This window comes from Syngnathoides biaculeatus, chromosome 5 (assembly GCF_019802595.1).
Source record: "Syngnathoides biaculeatus isolate LvHL_M chromosome 5, ASM1980259v1, whole genome shotgun sequence".
Classification (NCBI taxonomy): Eukaryota; Metazoa; Chordata; class Actinopteri; order Syngnathiformes; family Syngnathidae; genus Syngnathoides; species Syngnathoides biaculeatus.
In genome coordinates, this window is record NC_084644.1 from 24,148,042 (window position 1) to 24,161,260 (window position 13,219).

The window sequence follows — 13,219 nt, forward strand, 5'->3', positions numbered from 1 at the left end:
GAGATATAGCCCGAATGTTTTATAAGTCTTCCAATTAATTATCAACCAGAGGTGGTTTTGGGTTGAGTGGTGGGGATGGTACATGCAAACATATAATAAAATGATTGATGGAGCCAACCAGAGATGCTCAGCAACCCTTGACAGGGTCTACTTTTTACTCACTGTTCAAGGCCCCGGTTACGATGTAGGCCGACCATACTAGTAACCTTCTGTGACTTTTGACATTTTCGAGATATGTCAAACTCAATTCAAGTCACTTCATAATAAGCACCACTTTAAGAAATGAAGAGAGGTTTCAAGCTCTTCATTGCCACGCCGCAGTGTGATTTTGAAAGTGACATTGTAATGTGGTTTTTCATTGAGCTATTTTTTTTTTTTTTTGGGGTGAGGAAGTCCCGGGAGTAAGGCGTCCTGTGCTTGGTACTACAGACCTTTCAACCTCATTCAAACCGGAGTACAGGCACTTGGATCACATTTCCATGTTGGCTTTATTTTTGGTGGAGGTTGGACTCCATCAAGGTTGTTCATTAACTTTATGGATAGAATTTATGGTTAAAGTCAGAGCGTAGAGAGTGAGTTTCAAATATGTCATGTGTCATGAGGATGTCATGTCTACAGTGTGAACTCAGGAGCAAAATCTTGCTTTCAAGAATAATTTTGTCTTCTTCACAAGAGAGGGCAGGATAGAGTGAGAGAACACTAGACAGATTAGGGAACTGTCTGCAGTGATGTGGCACTGGTAACCTCCTCAAATTATCAGGGCGAAAAGGTGAAACTCTTGGCCAGGGGGAATCTAAAGCTGTGTCTGAAATTGTTCATTCACTTCACACAGACTGAAATGTGTAATTTTGATAATTCGATGAACCGACAACTAATGAAAATCCCAAATTCAGTATCTGACATATTACTTAAAACTTTCCATCCATCCACATTTTGAGCTGCTTATCCCCACAAGGGTTGCGGGAGTGCTGTAGCCTAACCCATCTCTCTCCGGGCAGGAGGTGGGGTACACTCTGAGCTGGTTACCAGCCAATCACAGGGAACAAATAATTATTTGGACCTAGAGGGAATTTAGAGTCTTCAATTATCCTACTATGCATGTTTTTGGGATGTGGGAGGAAAGCGGAGTGGCCAGAGAAAATCCACGAGAAAATTGCCCAAGAGAAGTATGAGCATGGACAGCAATGCTCCTTTTGCCTGGATTGCTGCAGCAATTGCCGGTTTGGCATGGAGTCAACCTCTCTGTGACACTTCTCAGGTGTTAATTTAGTGAGATTCTAATTATACGAAAAGTTGTATATTGGTCTATTTAGTGAGCCCATTCCCAACAGCTTTCAGACACTACATCCCACACTGTTAATGACCTTACAGCTATTGCACAATAATAAAGTAGGCTGTTTGGGGCGGGTTAAAGAGAGAGAGATTCCTGCATTATTAAGTCTCTATTTCTTTTTTTAACTTTTACTTGAGTATAAAAGTTAAATCAGCACTTTTATCAGTCTTTTGCTGTTCTTTCCCTTAAGTACTTGAGTACTTTCCCAGCTCTTTTAAAAATACTCTTTAATGAGTGTTTTTGTATTGAAATTACAAACAGAATGACATCTTGCGGACATCTGGTAAAGGATGATAACAATTATCATTTTCCTGAAATCTATGAGACTGTTACTTTCTGTTTCGGCTATGGCTGTAGCCGGTTCTCGTGTACACAGTTCAATTTTATAAGCGTGTACCTCTCGCCCTCTGGCGGTGGCATTGTATGATTTGATTACACCCCCCCATCAGTTTCAGCCTCCTGTTGAGGGCAAATCTAGTGAGCTTCCCTTTCTTAGTTCGATGACATCAGGGATTGACTGTGTTTGTCTACTCATCTGACACAACAATGGAGGGAGCCAAAATCGCTACGACGCAATCCGTGCAGGATATTTCTAAAGCGAACGTTTTAGCTGAAGGATATGACAAAAAATGTATTTTTTGCAGGATTGTTAATCATGAGTTGGACACGGAACTTCTCCACCGTGTGAGAAAATTTTAATGGTATACTTGGTAGCGAGTATGTCAATAATAATCTCGTTATCTCACTGGACACTAAATTGCGTCAATTGTAAACCGTAATCTACATTACTTTTTAATTTTAAGGTTAATGGTAAACAATGTTTGGCTCATATTCTGTCTTTACACTCATCTAAGGGTATAATACGCGAGTAGGGACATGCTAGCCCCGTGTTATTGAGATACAGTGAGCGTAGTGTAACGAGTATATTTGTGGTACAAATGTAAGTTGTAATGACGTTCTTATAGCTCTCTCTCTGCCTGATGCTGCATCTACTACAGGATGAGGAGCTCTCCTGTTTCAGAGACATCAAGCCTGGAGCTCCGCACCATTACCTTGTTGTCCCGACTAAACATGTTGGAAATTGTAAATCACTCCGCAAGGAACACCTGCCTTTAGGTAAAGTAAGATTTTTGTAATGTAGAAATGACTCAACTCTAAGGACAAATTTAAATGATAAACTTCACTTGACTTCACACGAGATGTTTGCATAGATATGCACACCCTCACACTAAAACTTTGTTGCAGCACCTTTGGCATTTATTTCTGCACTCAGTCCTTTTGGATTGGAATCAATGGACCATAAGCAATCGTAATGCATTCAGCATTTTCAGTGGCATAGCAGTGACTGCTGTCAAAATGTTATAAGCTACTGGAATGCCATCTCACTGAAAAATGACCTTTGCTGTCAAATATGTGACAAGGTGATAAGGTTGATGGATGTGGTGAGGGAAGACATGAGGGCAGTTGGCGTTAGAGAGGAAGATGCAGGAGATAGGCTAAGATGGCAAAAGATGACACGCTGTGGCGACCCCTAACGGGACAAGCCGAGAGGAAAAGAAGAAGAAGAAGAAGCTGTCAAATATGTGACAGCCTGGGGTTGTGGAATGCATACATTGCATAGCTTGGTGCTAGTACTTATTAAAGTTGAAATAGCATCACATTTTTATTAGCAAAGACTACCAAACACTGCAGTAGGCTGCTGTCAGCCTCAATTCAATTTTGGGTTTTAACACATTTCTCATGTTGTCACAATGTGTTTATGGCCCCGTCACACCTAGGCGGCATGATGCTGACTGGTCAAACTCACGAGAACAACTGAAGTGAGTATGAAATTTCCAACGTTTTCGTTCCTGTTTCACTGTAAAAATTACATGCCATCAAAACGCTTTTCTGTCGTTATTCACCCGTTTAGTCGCTCAACACGCTCGTCTAACGTTGACAAATTGCTCGTCGCGCGGCAGTGACACGTTAGCACACGCTAATGGTTTTTAGGGGTATCTTATTTGGTCGCTGTTACACGCTTCTTGTGCGTTAGACACACGTTAAGTCATGTGTTAAGACACACGTTAATCACACGCCAGATGTGTCATCCGCGTTTGAGAATGCTGAAAAATAGAACGATTGAAATGTTCAGAGAACGTTGACCAGAACGTCATGGTGTGACAGAGCCTTTACATACTCACTTGAAGTTAACATGCCACCTTACACCATACACGTAAGTTCTGCGTTACTGCGTCCACAGTGTCACTCAGTGTGGCAGAAATTTTCACACTCTTTGTTACGAAAATGCTCAAAATATATCAGATTGTGAAGGCATCGCCTGTGTACTGCAATCTTGAGGTTAAGCCACGAATTTTCAATTGGATTCCGGTCTGGACTTTGACTTGATCGTTCCAAAAGTTTGAGCTTCCCCTGATGAAACTAATTCATTTATTTAAATGTTCGTTTTGGGACAACGTCATGCTGGAAGATGTAGTTCCTTTTCATCGTCAGCTTTCTAGTAGATGCTCAAATGTTTTGTGTGAACATTGACCGGTATTTGGAGCTGTTCATAATGCCCTCCACCAAGAAAAACAGCCCCTAACCGTGATGCTGCCGCCACCATTTTACACAGTATATATTTATTTTTTGTTTTTGATGATCAATGTTGTGTATGTTCCAAACATACTTTCTGGAATTATGGCCAAAAAGCTTAACCTTGTTTTTCTTTTTCGGACCATAAAACATTTTCAGACATGCATTTGGGAGATGTCATGTGTGTTTCTGAAGTATGTCGTGGGGCTTGACTGTTTTTCTTCATCAGAATGAGTAAGACTTCTGCCCCCATCCCATACCCCAAATGTTGTCATGATCCTGCCGCTCCAGCCCGGGCTGTGCGGGTGTCCGCGCGGTTCCGCTGATTGGGAGGTGCACACCTGCGCCTCATGCAGCCTGATTATGCTGTGTATTTATATCACCCCGATGACAACTGGGCCCGGCCAGTTCGTTGATCCGGTATCCCTGATCGTCAACCTGTGTGTACCGACCTTCGCCTGTTCTCCGACCAACCTTGTAAGCCTGACTCCTTTGATACTTCTGCCTGCTTTGATTGTTCCTCTGTGTACCAACTCCTGCCTACCCGCTCACCTGTTCTCTTCGTCCGACGTCCCAACTACCGCTCCTGCATCTGACTGCCTGCTCGATCCCAGACCTCGGCATATAATAAACGTTTCTCCCTGAACTACCTTGCATAGTCAGAGTCCAGAAGAATAGGAGGAGCCGGAAAGGTCGTGTTCGGGACGTATTCATACCTCGCTGGCGGAGCGTAAGACACGGAAGCGGAGGACGGGTCTTTCCTGCTGGGTCCTGTGTGGGCCAGTTCGTTCTGTCACGAAACATCAGAACGGGGGTAGGACCCAAATGCAGGACTCAGACGATACAAGGTAGTTCAGGGAGAAACGTTTATTATATGCCAAGGTCGGGGATCAAGCAGTCAGTCAGATGCAGCAGCGGGAGTTGGGACGTCGGACGAATAGAACAGGTGAGCGGGGAGGCAGGAGTTGGTACACAGGTGAACAATCAAAGCAGGCAGAAGTATCGAAGGAGTCAGGCTTACAAGGTTGGTCGGAGAACAGGCGAAGGTTGGTACACATAGGTTGACGATCAGGGATACCGGAGCACTCGAACGGGACATGAAGCTCAACGAACTGGCCGGGCCCAGTCGTCATCGGGTGATATAAATACACAGCATAATCAGGCTGCATGAGGCGCAAGTGTGCACCTCCCAATCAGCGCAACCGCGCGGACACCCGCGCAGCCCGGCCTGGAGCGGCAGGATCATGACAAATGTAAGAAGACACAAGATTGTTTGTCATGGTTTTTATTACAACCTGTACCTGTACAACCCGTCAGAAATCCCCACAGCTTGTCCAATGTTGCTGCCAGCCTCTTTGCAGCCACTCTGACCAGTTTTCTTCTTGTCTTTTCATTCGTTTTGGAGATATGTCAAAAACGTGATAATGTCACTGATGTGCCAAGTTGTCTTCAGTTGAAGATTGTCTTCACTGTGTTCTGTAATCTATTTAAAGCCGTAGAAGTTATTGTGTAACCTTCTCTTGACTGAGACCTTTGAACAATGAGGTCACTGGGGATTACATTTTATGTTGTAAAATGTGACCGCTGTGTGCTGACTCCCATTTAACATAAGTTGGAATTTGATTATTTTTATTTTTAATGATTTACACAACCACATTCTGTTATAAGAGCGCATGCATACGTGTGTAAACAATATCTCAGTGGTTTATTTTTTATTTCCCTTTTGTAAAACAAACAAAAAAAATTATACAGACTAGAGGTAAAGTTAGTTGTTGAAAAAAAAAATGTATATCATAAGCATTGATTGGCTGGCAACCAGTTCAGAGTGTGCCCCGCTTCCTGGCTGTTGACAGCTGGGACAGGCTCCAGCACTCCCCGCGACCCTTGTGAGGATAAGCAGCAAAGAAAATCGATGGATCACAAACACTTGGTGTTTGAGTATTGTAGATTTATATCCATTGTACCCACAAAGATCAGCCTATTGTGTCTGTCCTTGATAATTGAACAGCTTGCTAGTTTATTGTATGTTTGTTAAAAAAAAAGAATTTTGATGGTCAGTTTTCTGATTAAAAATTGTACTTGTAAACTTGTCATACGCAGTAAAACGCATGGTGGAGATAGGAAAGGAAATCCTTCAGAAAAACGATGTGACTGATCTCAATGATGTCAGGTGAGCTCTATTCAAGCACACAATTTTTATGCCTCACAATTCAGTGCTCTACAAACTTTTTTTAAGAGTGATTTGAAATTTATCACAAAAAGAATTTGCGAGACAGCACGTTTAGCAACTGGTTACCATATCTGCCTCATGGTTCATAGTACTCTGGTTCAAATCTGGCCTCGCCTGTGTGGAGGTTACTTGCTTTCCTGTAGCTGTGTGGGTTTTCTTGAGGTACTAAAGTTTCCTCTCACATTCCAAAACAGCGCATGGTAAGTTAATTGAAGACAAAATTGTCTGTATGTGTAAATGAATGTGTGAATGGTTGTTTGTCTATTTGTACTCTGCAATTGGCTGGCGTCCACTTCGGGGTATACCTGGCTGGCCTCCTGCCAGAAGTCATCTGAAATTGGCACTGGCATACCCACAAACTGAGTGAGGATAAGCGGAATGGAAAATGGATGGATGGAAACTACAAAATTAATACAACTCACCATTACACAACCTGAGTTTGGTCTTCATGGATTGAAGCCAGAAGTATACATACAAAAATGCAAAAACACATTTCAATTTTTTTCTCCCACTTGTCTGAAGTCAAATCAGACTAAACCACTCCCGTGTCAGGTCAGTCAGGATCACCAAATTATATAATTTTGTTCAATGCCACAATAATGACAGAGACAATTTTAGAGATAATTTTATATTATTTTCTTCAAGGTTAGAAGTTTACATGGCATGCATTTCCTTAGTATTGAAAAGCATTTCCTTTGAACTGTGTGACTTGGGTCAAACATTTTGAGTAAACTTCCAAAAATTTCTGAAAGTGTTCAGCTGGAATCCTGGCCCATTCCTCCTGACAGAATTGGTGTAACTGAGTCAGGTTTGTCGGTAGCCTTGCTACCTATAATACTACCTATAATAATGCTACCTATAATAACCATATTTTGTAAACAAAAAAAAAAACCTGTAAACAAAATAACTTCTATAAATGAAAAAACATGTAAATGAAAAAATAACAATAATCATGTTAAAATGAAAAAAAAAATCAACTACTAAACCAATTTCACCTCACGGTGGTATGTTTTGGAACATGTTACATGTTAAATGAGAGAACACTGGATCGAGCTTTTTAAAAATGGTGTATGACATTATTTACGATGATTGTTTTGTGTATTACGTATTGAACAGTGTATGAAATTGTTTTGAAAATCGAATTTTCTTTCTCTACAGGTTTGGCTTCCACTGGCCCCCATTCTGTTCGGTCACACATCTTCACCTTCACGTTCTGGCACCTGCCAGCCAGATGGGTTTCATGTCTCGTTTGTTCTACAGGCTGAATTCTTACTGGTTCATCACGGTAACCTCATCCTTATGCAACTATGCTATCTTCTTTCTATTTCTATTTCTCTCTCACAGGATACCTACTGTATGTTAATATACTCTTTTATATCCTACTAGAGTTTTACTGTTACAGTGAAGAAAACAAGTATTTGAACACCCTGCTATATTGCAAGTTCTCCCACTTAGAAATCATGGTGGGGTCTGAAATTTTCATCTTAGGTGCATGTCCGCTGTGAGAGAGATAATCTAAAAAGAAAAATCCAGAAGTCACAATGTATGATTTTTTTTAAGAATCTATTTGTGTGTTACAGTTGCAAAAAAGTATTTGAACACCTGAAAAAAACCAATGATAATATTTGGCTCAGTATCCTTTGTTTGCAATTACAGAGGTTAAACGTTTCCTGTAGTTGTTCACCAGGTTTGCACACACTGCAGGAGGGATTTTGGCCTCCTCCTCCACACAGAGCTTCCCTAGATCAGACAGGTTTCTGGGCTGTCGCTGAGAAACACAGAGTTTCAGCTCCCTCCATAGATTTTCTATTGGGTTTAGGTCTGGAGACTGGCTAGGCCACACCAGAACCTTTATATGCTTCTTACGGAGCCACTCCTTGGTTTTCCTGGCTGTGTGATTCGGGTCATTGTCATGTTGAAAGACTCAGCCATGACACATCTTCAAGCTCTGACTGAGGGAAAGAGGTTGTTCCCCCAAATTTCACAATACATGGCCACGGGCATCCTCTCCTTGAAGCAGTGTAGTCATCCTGTCCCATGTGAGGAAAAACACCCCCAACGCATGATGCTCCCACTCCCGTGCTTCACAGTAGGGATGTTGCTCTTGGGATGGAACTCATCATTCGTCTTCCTCCAAACACGGTTAGTGGAATTATGACCAAAAAGTTCTTGGACTTTTAAAGGCGGACTAACAGGTCTTTGTGGGTCAGAATTCTAGCTGATAAGACACGTGCTCAAATACTTATTTGCAGCTGTATCACACAAATCGTTAAAAAAATTGTACATCTTCATTTCTGGATTTTTCTTTTTAGATTATCTCTCTCACAGTGGAGATGCACCTACGATGAACATTTCAGACACCACCATGATTTCTAAGTGGGAGAACTTGCAATATAGCAGTGTGTTCAAATACTTATTTTCTTCACTGTAATCAGAAAGAAGTAGCAAGCAACTGTGTATTATTTTATTTGAATCTTTTCCAGGTGGAGCAACTGATAGAGCTTCTCAACTCTAAGGAAGAAACCAGCTAATTATGTACTTGGGATCCATTGTGGAGTTTGTTTCCATGCGATTACTAATAGTGTTTAGATTAAGAGACATTGTTAGACATTAGATGTACATTTTTCTGCTTGTTTTTTCTCCAACATAAAAACATAAACTGCTTGAAACTGAAATGAAAGCAACTCAGGATTTTATACCAGGCATCATATCTGCATCAATAGTGGTGATATTGTGTTACAGAAATGACAAATGACATTGTTTGAAAGTACAGAATTGCTATTTGAAGGGAAAAAGCTTGATTTAATGTGATATTTAACTATGGATCATCAGACATAAGCATGACAAATAGTAAGTGGAGAACAAATACAATGAGTATCTCAACTATATGACATCATAACTGCTGGGTATTTTGTAACATTAGAAACGAGTTAGACCATTGAGTAGGATCTACATAAACTATTTATGAGACTCGTTTTCTTATGGAAATATGAAAGTAATCCTAATGCCAGGTTAAAGACCGTTTTCTAATAACCCTTACAAGCAGTAAATATTCAAAACCTTTTACAGGTGGGACGTCATACAATTTTTTCTGTCTGCAAGTTAGTGATATGGTGAGTCTTGAACAAACCCAATTTCAATGAGATTGCCATAAAATTACAAGTTAATGATTTGCTAAAACCAATAAAGTTAATCAGTTTCTCTTTGTAATTTCTTCAATTACAAATAGGTTGAACATGATTTGCAAATCATTGTACCCTGTTTTTTTAACACAACATCCCAACTTAATTGGAAGTGGGCTTGTATTATACATTGCTCAACAACAGACAGTGCTGTGAAATAATATTCACTAATTTATTAGACTTATTCCAGAAATAAAATCGCAGTTTAAAAACATGTTATGTATCATGGGTTATCGTTGTTTGATATTTACATGCGTTCGATATTGAATATTGAAGTGGGGAAACAATGCATACAGACAAAAATTTTGGAAGGGTGCAAATACTTTTTTCACAAGACTGGAAATTATTAGGTACTTGACCTTTAAAAAGTAAATTGATAAATTTTGAGTGATTCTTGTGAGTAGTTACAGTAGTCCTCAACATAAATTATGACACGGCTACACGCCCTTTGAAAAGTAAACTGATCAGGTTTGCAGGGAACATGAACAATTAAAAAACTCGAGACTCATCTGTGGTGGAATCTTAAAAAAGGGATTCATGTGTACTCATTTTCCAACATTTGTTAAAAAAAAAAAATCAACATTTAGTGTGCACATTGGCAAATCAATCTATTACAGCATAGCAATGGAGCAAAATATGTGGCACTTTAGTATAGCATGCCATAGAGAAGATTTCTTTTTCCATCATCTCAGTTGTGGTGTAGCCTCCTCATTTACATTATGCTGAGCACTGCATGTTAACAGAATGTAAAGACAGGAGATCATACTCTCTCTTTTTTTTTTATCAATGTATGCACTTAATGACGCATTAATATACTGTGATTAAACACTGTATTTAAATGCACTCTTCCTACTGGTTATTTAACATTGGCACTCACAGTCACAAAACAAACTGCACTTTAGATCACATTTCAAGCATACATGATTAAATGATTGACCCTCCACTAATCCACTAACTCGTGAGAAATCCACTACGAATCCTGGCAAGAAAAATATTTGCTATTTTATTCATCAGTTATTGGGTTGTAAATGTTTGCATGCATGAAGTACAAACTTAAAGTGAAATATAAAAATGTAAATTCTAGCAGGCGGCACAGTGGTGCAACTGGTTAGAGTGTTGGCCTCACAGTTCTGAGGACCGGGGTTCAAATCCCGGCCTCGTCTGTGTGGAGTTTTCACGTTCTCCCCGTGCCTGTGTGGGTTTTCTCTGGGCACTCCGGTATCCTCTCACATCCCCAAAACATGTATTAATGGACCTTTCCGACCTGTCAATCACTCGTACAATAACAGCTAATCTGATAGCTGCATTGTCTTAACCCCTGGCTTGACACATCCCTCTCGCTGTATTGTCCCACAAGCAAAACTAGTTGTCAGTAGCGTGCTACAAGCTTGGAAAAGTTAATGTTACGAAGAAAATGGTCCTCAGATGCGCTTGGGGAACGTGCAATTCTGATGAATGATATCCAGGTAGGTTACAAGGGGCCTGGTTGATTCATCTTCCAAAGCCTAAAACACAGTTGATGAAGTGTCTATGATGGATTAAGGCTTGCGGAAGACCCCACGTACAAATAATGCGGACAATATCAAAAAATACAAGGCTGTATTTTCAAAGGTAAGTGAGGGAAGAGTATCTTCTTTGAGTTTGATTTAATTATTATCAGTGCTTTATATATTGCAGGAGAACAACTTTCACTTTGTTAGTGTATATATGTCCTGCTGAATGAAGTGTGTAATGTTTTATGCCAAAGAGTCTGGTTAGTGTCATGTCATGCAAGAGAAATGTCTATTTGCCTATTTGTATCACATCGGACTAAGTCAGAGCACTGGGCTTGATTACGAGCCAAGTCAAATGAATATTACTCGTGATCTTTCCAAGTAAAAAGTACTTACCCTGCTTTACATGCGCAGTGCGATTTCACTATTTTATCCTGTTGAATTTCAATGTGAAGTTTGTGAGGTGTCAAACGTTTTGGCATCGATCGCCAACGTTTCACTGAGACTTTGGCATTGCGTCCTGCTCCATCCAAAATCTTAATTGCATGTACATGTCCTTGCGTGAAATAGTTGAGGCCTCTCTATAGAACTCGCTTGGACAAGTCTGACGGATTTGGCAAAAAAAATACCCCAATATTATCTGGAATAGGCGATAGAGAATAGAATTCAAAAAGTTCTGTTCAAATGGCATTTTGAAAGCTTGTGGAACATGGCTAAGGGGGCGGAAATTAAGGTCGCCATCGGAAAGGTCCATTGGAGACTCTAAATTTCCCTTTGGTGTGATTGTGAGTGCGACTGTTGTCTGTCTCCGTGTGCCCTGCGATTAGCTGGCAACCAGTTCACATGGTGTGCCCTGCCTCCTGCCTGATGAAGAATGGGATAGGCTCTGGCACTCCCGTGACTCTTGTGAGGATGAGCAGCTAGCACCAAGTATTTGTTCTTTTTACTTCATTTAAAAAGGTATCTCATCTACAGAACAGGAACCAAAGTATAGTACTGTATGTTTAATGCATAAAGCATTGAGAACACTGCTGGCAAACGGGAATTGGCTTTGACCGCTATCACATATAAACCATCTTTTCATGTACTATATAATACAGTAGTACTACTTAGCTTGACAGCGATGTTGGTATGCTTACATTTGTTTTCATGAAAAAGAATTCATAACTACACACCCAGCTGTTCTGCACACTAATCTTAAACTATGACTTTCAGTCAAATCAAACTAAAAGCATTTATTTTAAACAAAGTCATTTTGCGCAACTACAACAAACTGGCAGCACACAACATGACTTTTTCTGGTCATCACAATAACTTAATCACAACATGATCATCCTTCCCTTGCCACAGCATCTCCCCTTCAAAGTCAACCAGCTTCTGTTTCCGGGCCCTTAGAAGAATCCCCACTAATTTGTTCGAGATAGAGATGTAATGCTCAAACAGCTTGCCAAATTGTACTGCAATATCACTCCCACCCTCATCTTTGTTTGCCTGCACCCCAATGTCTTTTATGACCTTACACAACTCCTGAACTTCTCTGCTGATGTGTGTGTGAGCATCCTCCCCACGTTGTGCTGTCATTGACCCCTGCAGGGGCCTCCCATAGTCACTGTGACCCCTCTGAGGGCCCACCGCCTCAGGCCTGGTGTCATGACTGAAGGGGTTATGTTTCTGGTGTTCCTGGTGATTGTCAGACCACTTTTGCCAGTTGTCCTTCAGGCCTTTGACGGACACGATGCGCACTGCTTTGTCATCTGTGAACTGAAGAGGACAATTACCTTCACCCATGATGTTGAGGTTTGTCTGTGAGTTTCCAGGAATTGCTTGGTTATGGAGGGAAAAAAATGTTTTAGTTAAAACTTAAAAGTCAAGTTTACAAGACAGTATTCTTTCTCATATCATTTGAACATTCAACCAGTTCTAAATGTACAAACGACCTTAGTACAGTATAACCAACCCCTTGAAGGATGCAAAATTTTAAACAAATGTTATGAAACTTACATCTCAAGTTGTATGCGTCGCGTACAATTCAGGTTGACTTGAGCAGAAGTGCATAGTACTGTACTCAGTGGCATTAAACCAGCTCTTGTAAACAGTGCAGTAGCATTGCTGACAATAGCAAGTCGACAGATAATTTCCTCTGTTGCCAAAGCAAAACCACTGTGATGGACCTTAACTTCAAACCATTGAGCGCTTCCAGTTGACTCATCGAGCCAATCGAAGCGGAGAGGGGGCGGGGCAGACATGGTGCCTGCCCAGTTGCGGTAAAGCAGATTACAACCTAGAATGCACCAGTTGATCGTGACACAGAAGTGGAGGACAGTGTTAGTTACTTTTTAAAAATGTATTAATAACGTATTAACGACCAAATGACATGTCTTGGGGGAGCAATCATAAACCTCGCGTT

At 40.7% G+C, this 13,219-nt stretch overlaps 2 protein-coding genes across 3 annotated transcripts; one reads left to right on the forward strand and one right to left on the reverse strand.

The window, feature by feature from the left end:
- The first annotated feature begins 1,786 nt into the window (after positions 1-1,786).
- Positions 1,787-10,138, forward strand: hint3 (histidine triad nucleotide binding protein 3). Of its 2 annotated transcripts, none has more exons than XM_061820238.1 (5): positions 1,787-2,017; positions 2,299-2,449; positions 6,008-6,077; positions 7,296-7,422; positions 8,621-10,138. In XM_061820238.1, the coding sequence occupies exons 1-5, from the start codon at positions 1,880-1,882 to the stop codon at positions 8,666-8,668; spliced, it is 534 nt and encodes a 177-aa protein (XP_061676222.1). In that variant the 5' UTR covers positions 1,787-1,879; the 3' UTR covers positions 8,669-10,138. The 2 variants fall into 2 exon arrangements, with proteins under 2 accessions (XP_061676222.1, XP_061676223.1); XM_061820239.1 differs by having other exon boundaries at positions 1,804-2,017; positions 2,332-2,449; positions 8,621-10,126.
- On the reverse strand, positions 8,866-12,964 carry si:dkey-29b11.3 (actin-binding Rho-activating protein-like). The gene is made up of 2 exons (XM_061820240.1): positions 12,814-12,964; positions 8,866-12,635 (listed from the first exon to the last, which is right to left on the reverse strand). The coding sequence occupies exon 2, from the start codon at positions 12,598-12,600 to the stop codon at positions 12,118-12,120; it is 483 nt and encodes a 160-aa protein (XP_061676224.1). The 5' UTR covers positions 12,601-12,635; positions 12,814-12,964; the 3' UTR covers positions 8,866-12,117.
- Positions 12,965-13,219: the final 255 nt, after the last annotated feature.

Excerpts from the sequence above, each read along its gene's own strand:
- si:dkey-29b11.3 (XM_061820240.1), bottom strand. The coding sequence starts at position 12,600 with ATGGGTGAAGGTAATTGTCCTCTTCAGTTCACAGATGACAAAGCAGTG.
- hint3 (XM_061820238.1), top strand. The coding sequence starts at position 1,880 with ATGGAGGGAGCCAAAATCGCTACGACGCAATCCGTGCAGGATATTTCT. Across the intron at positions 2,450-6,007 it reads CAAGGAACACCTGCCTTTAG|TAAAACGCATGGTGGAGATA; the intron begins GTAAAGTAAGAT and ends TGTCATACGCAG. Across the intron at positions 6,078-7,295 it reads ACTGATCTCAATGATGTCAG|GTTTGGCTTCCACTGGCCCC; the intron begins GTGAGCTCTATT and ends CTTTCTCTACAG.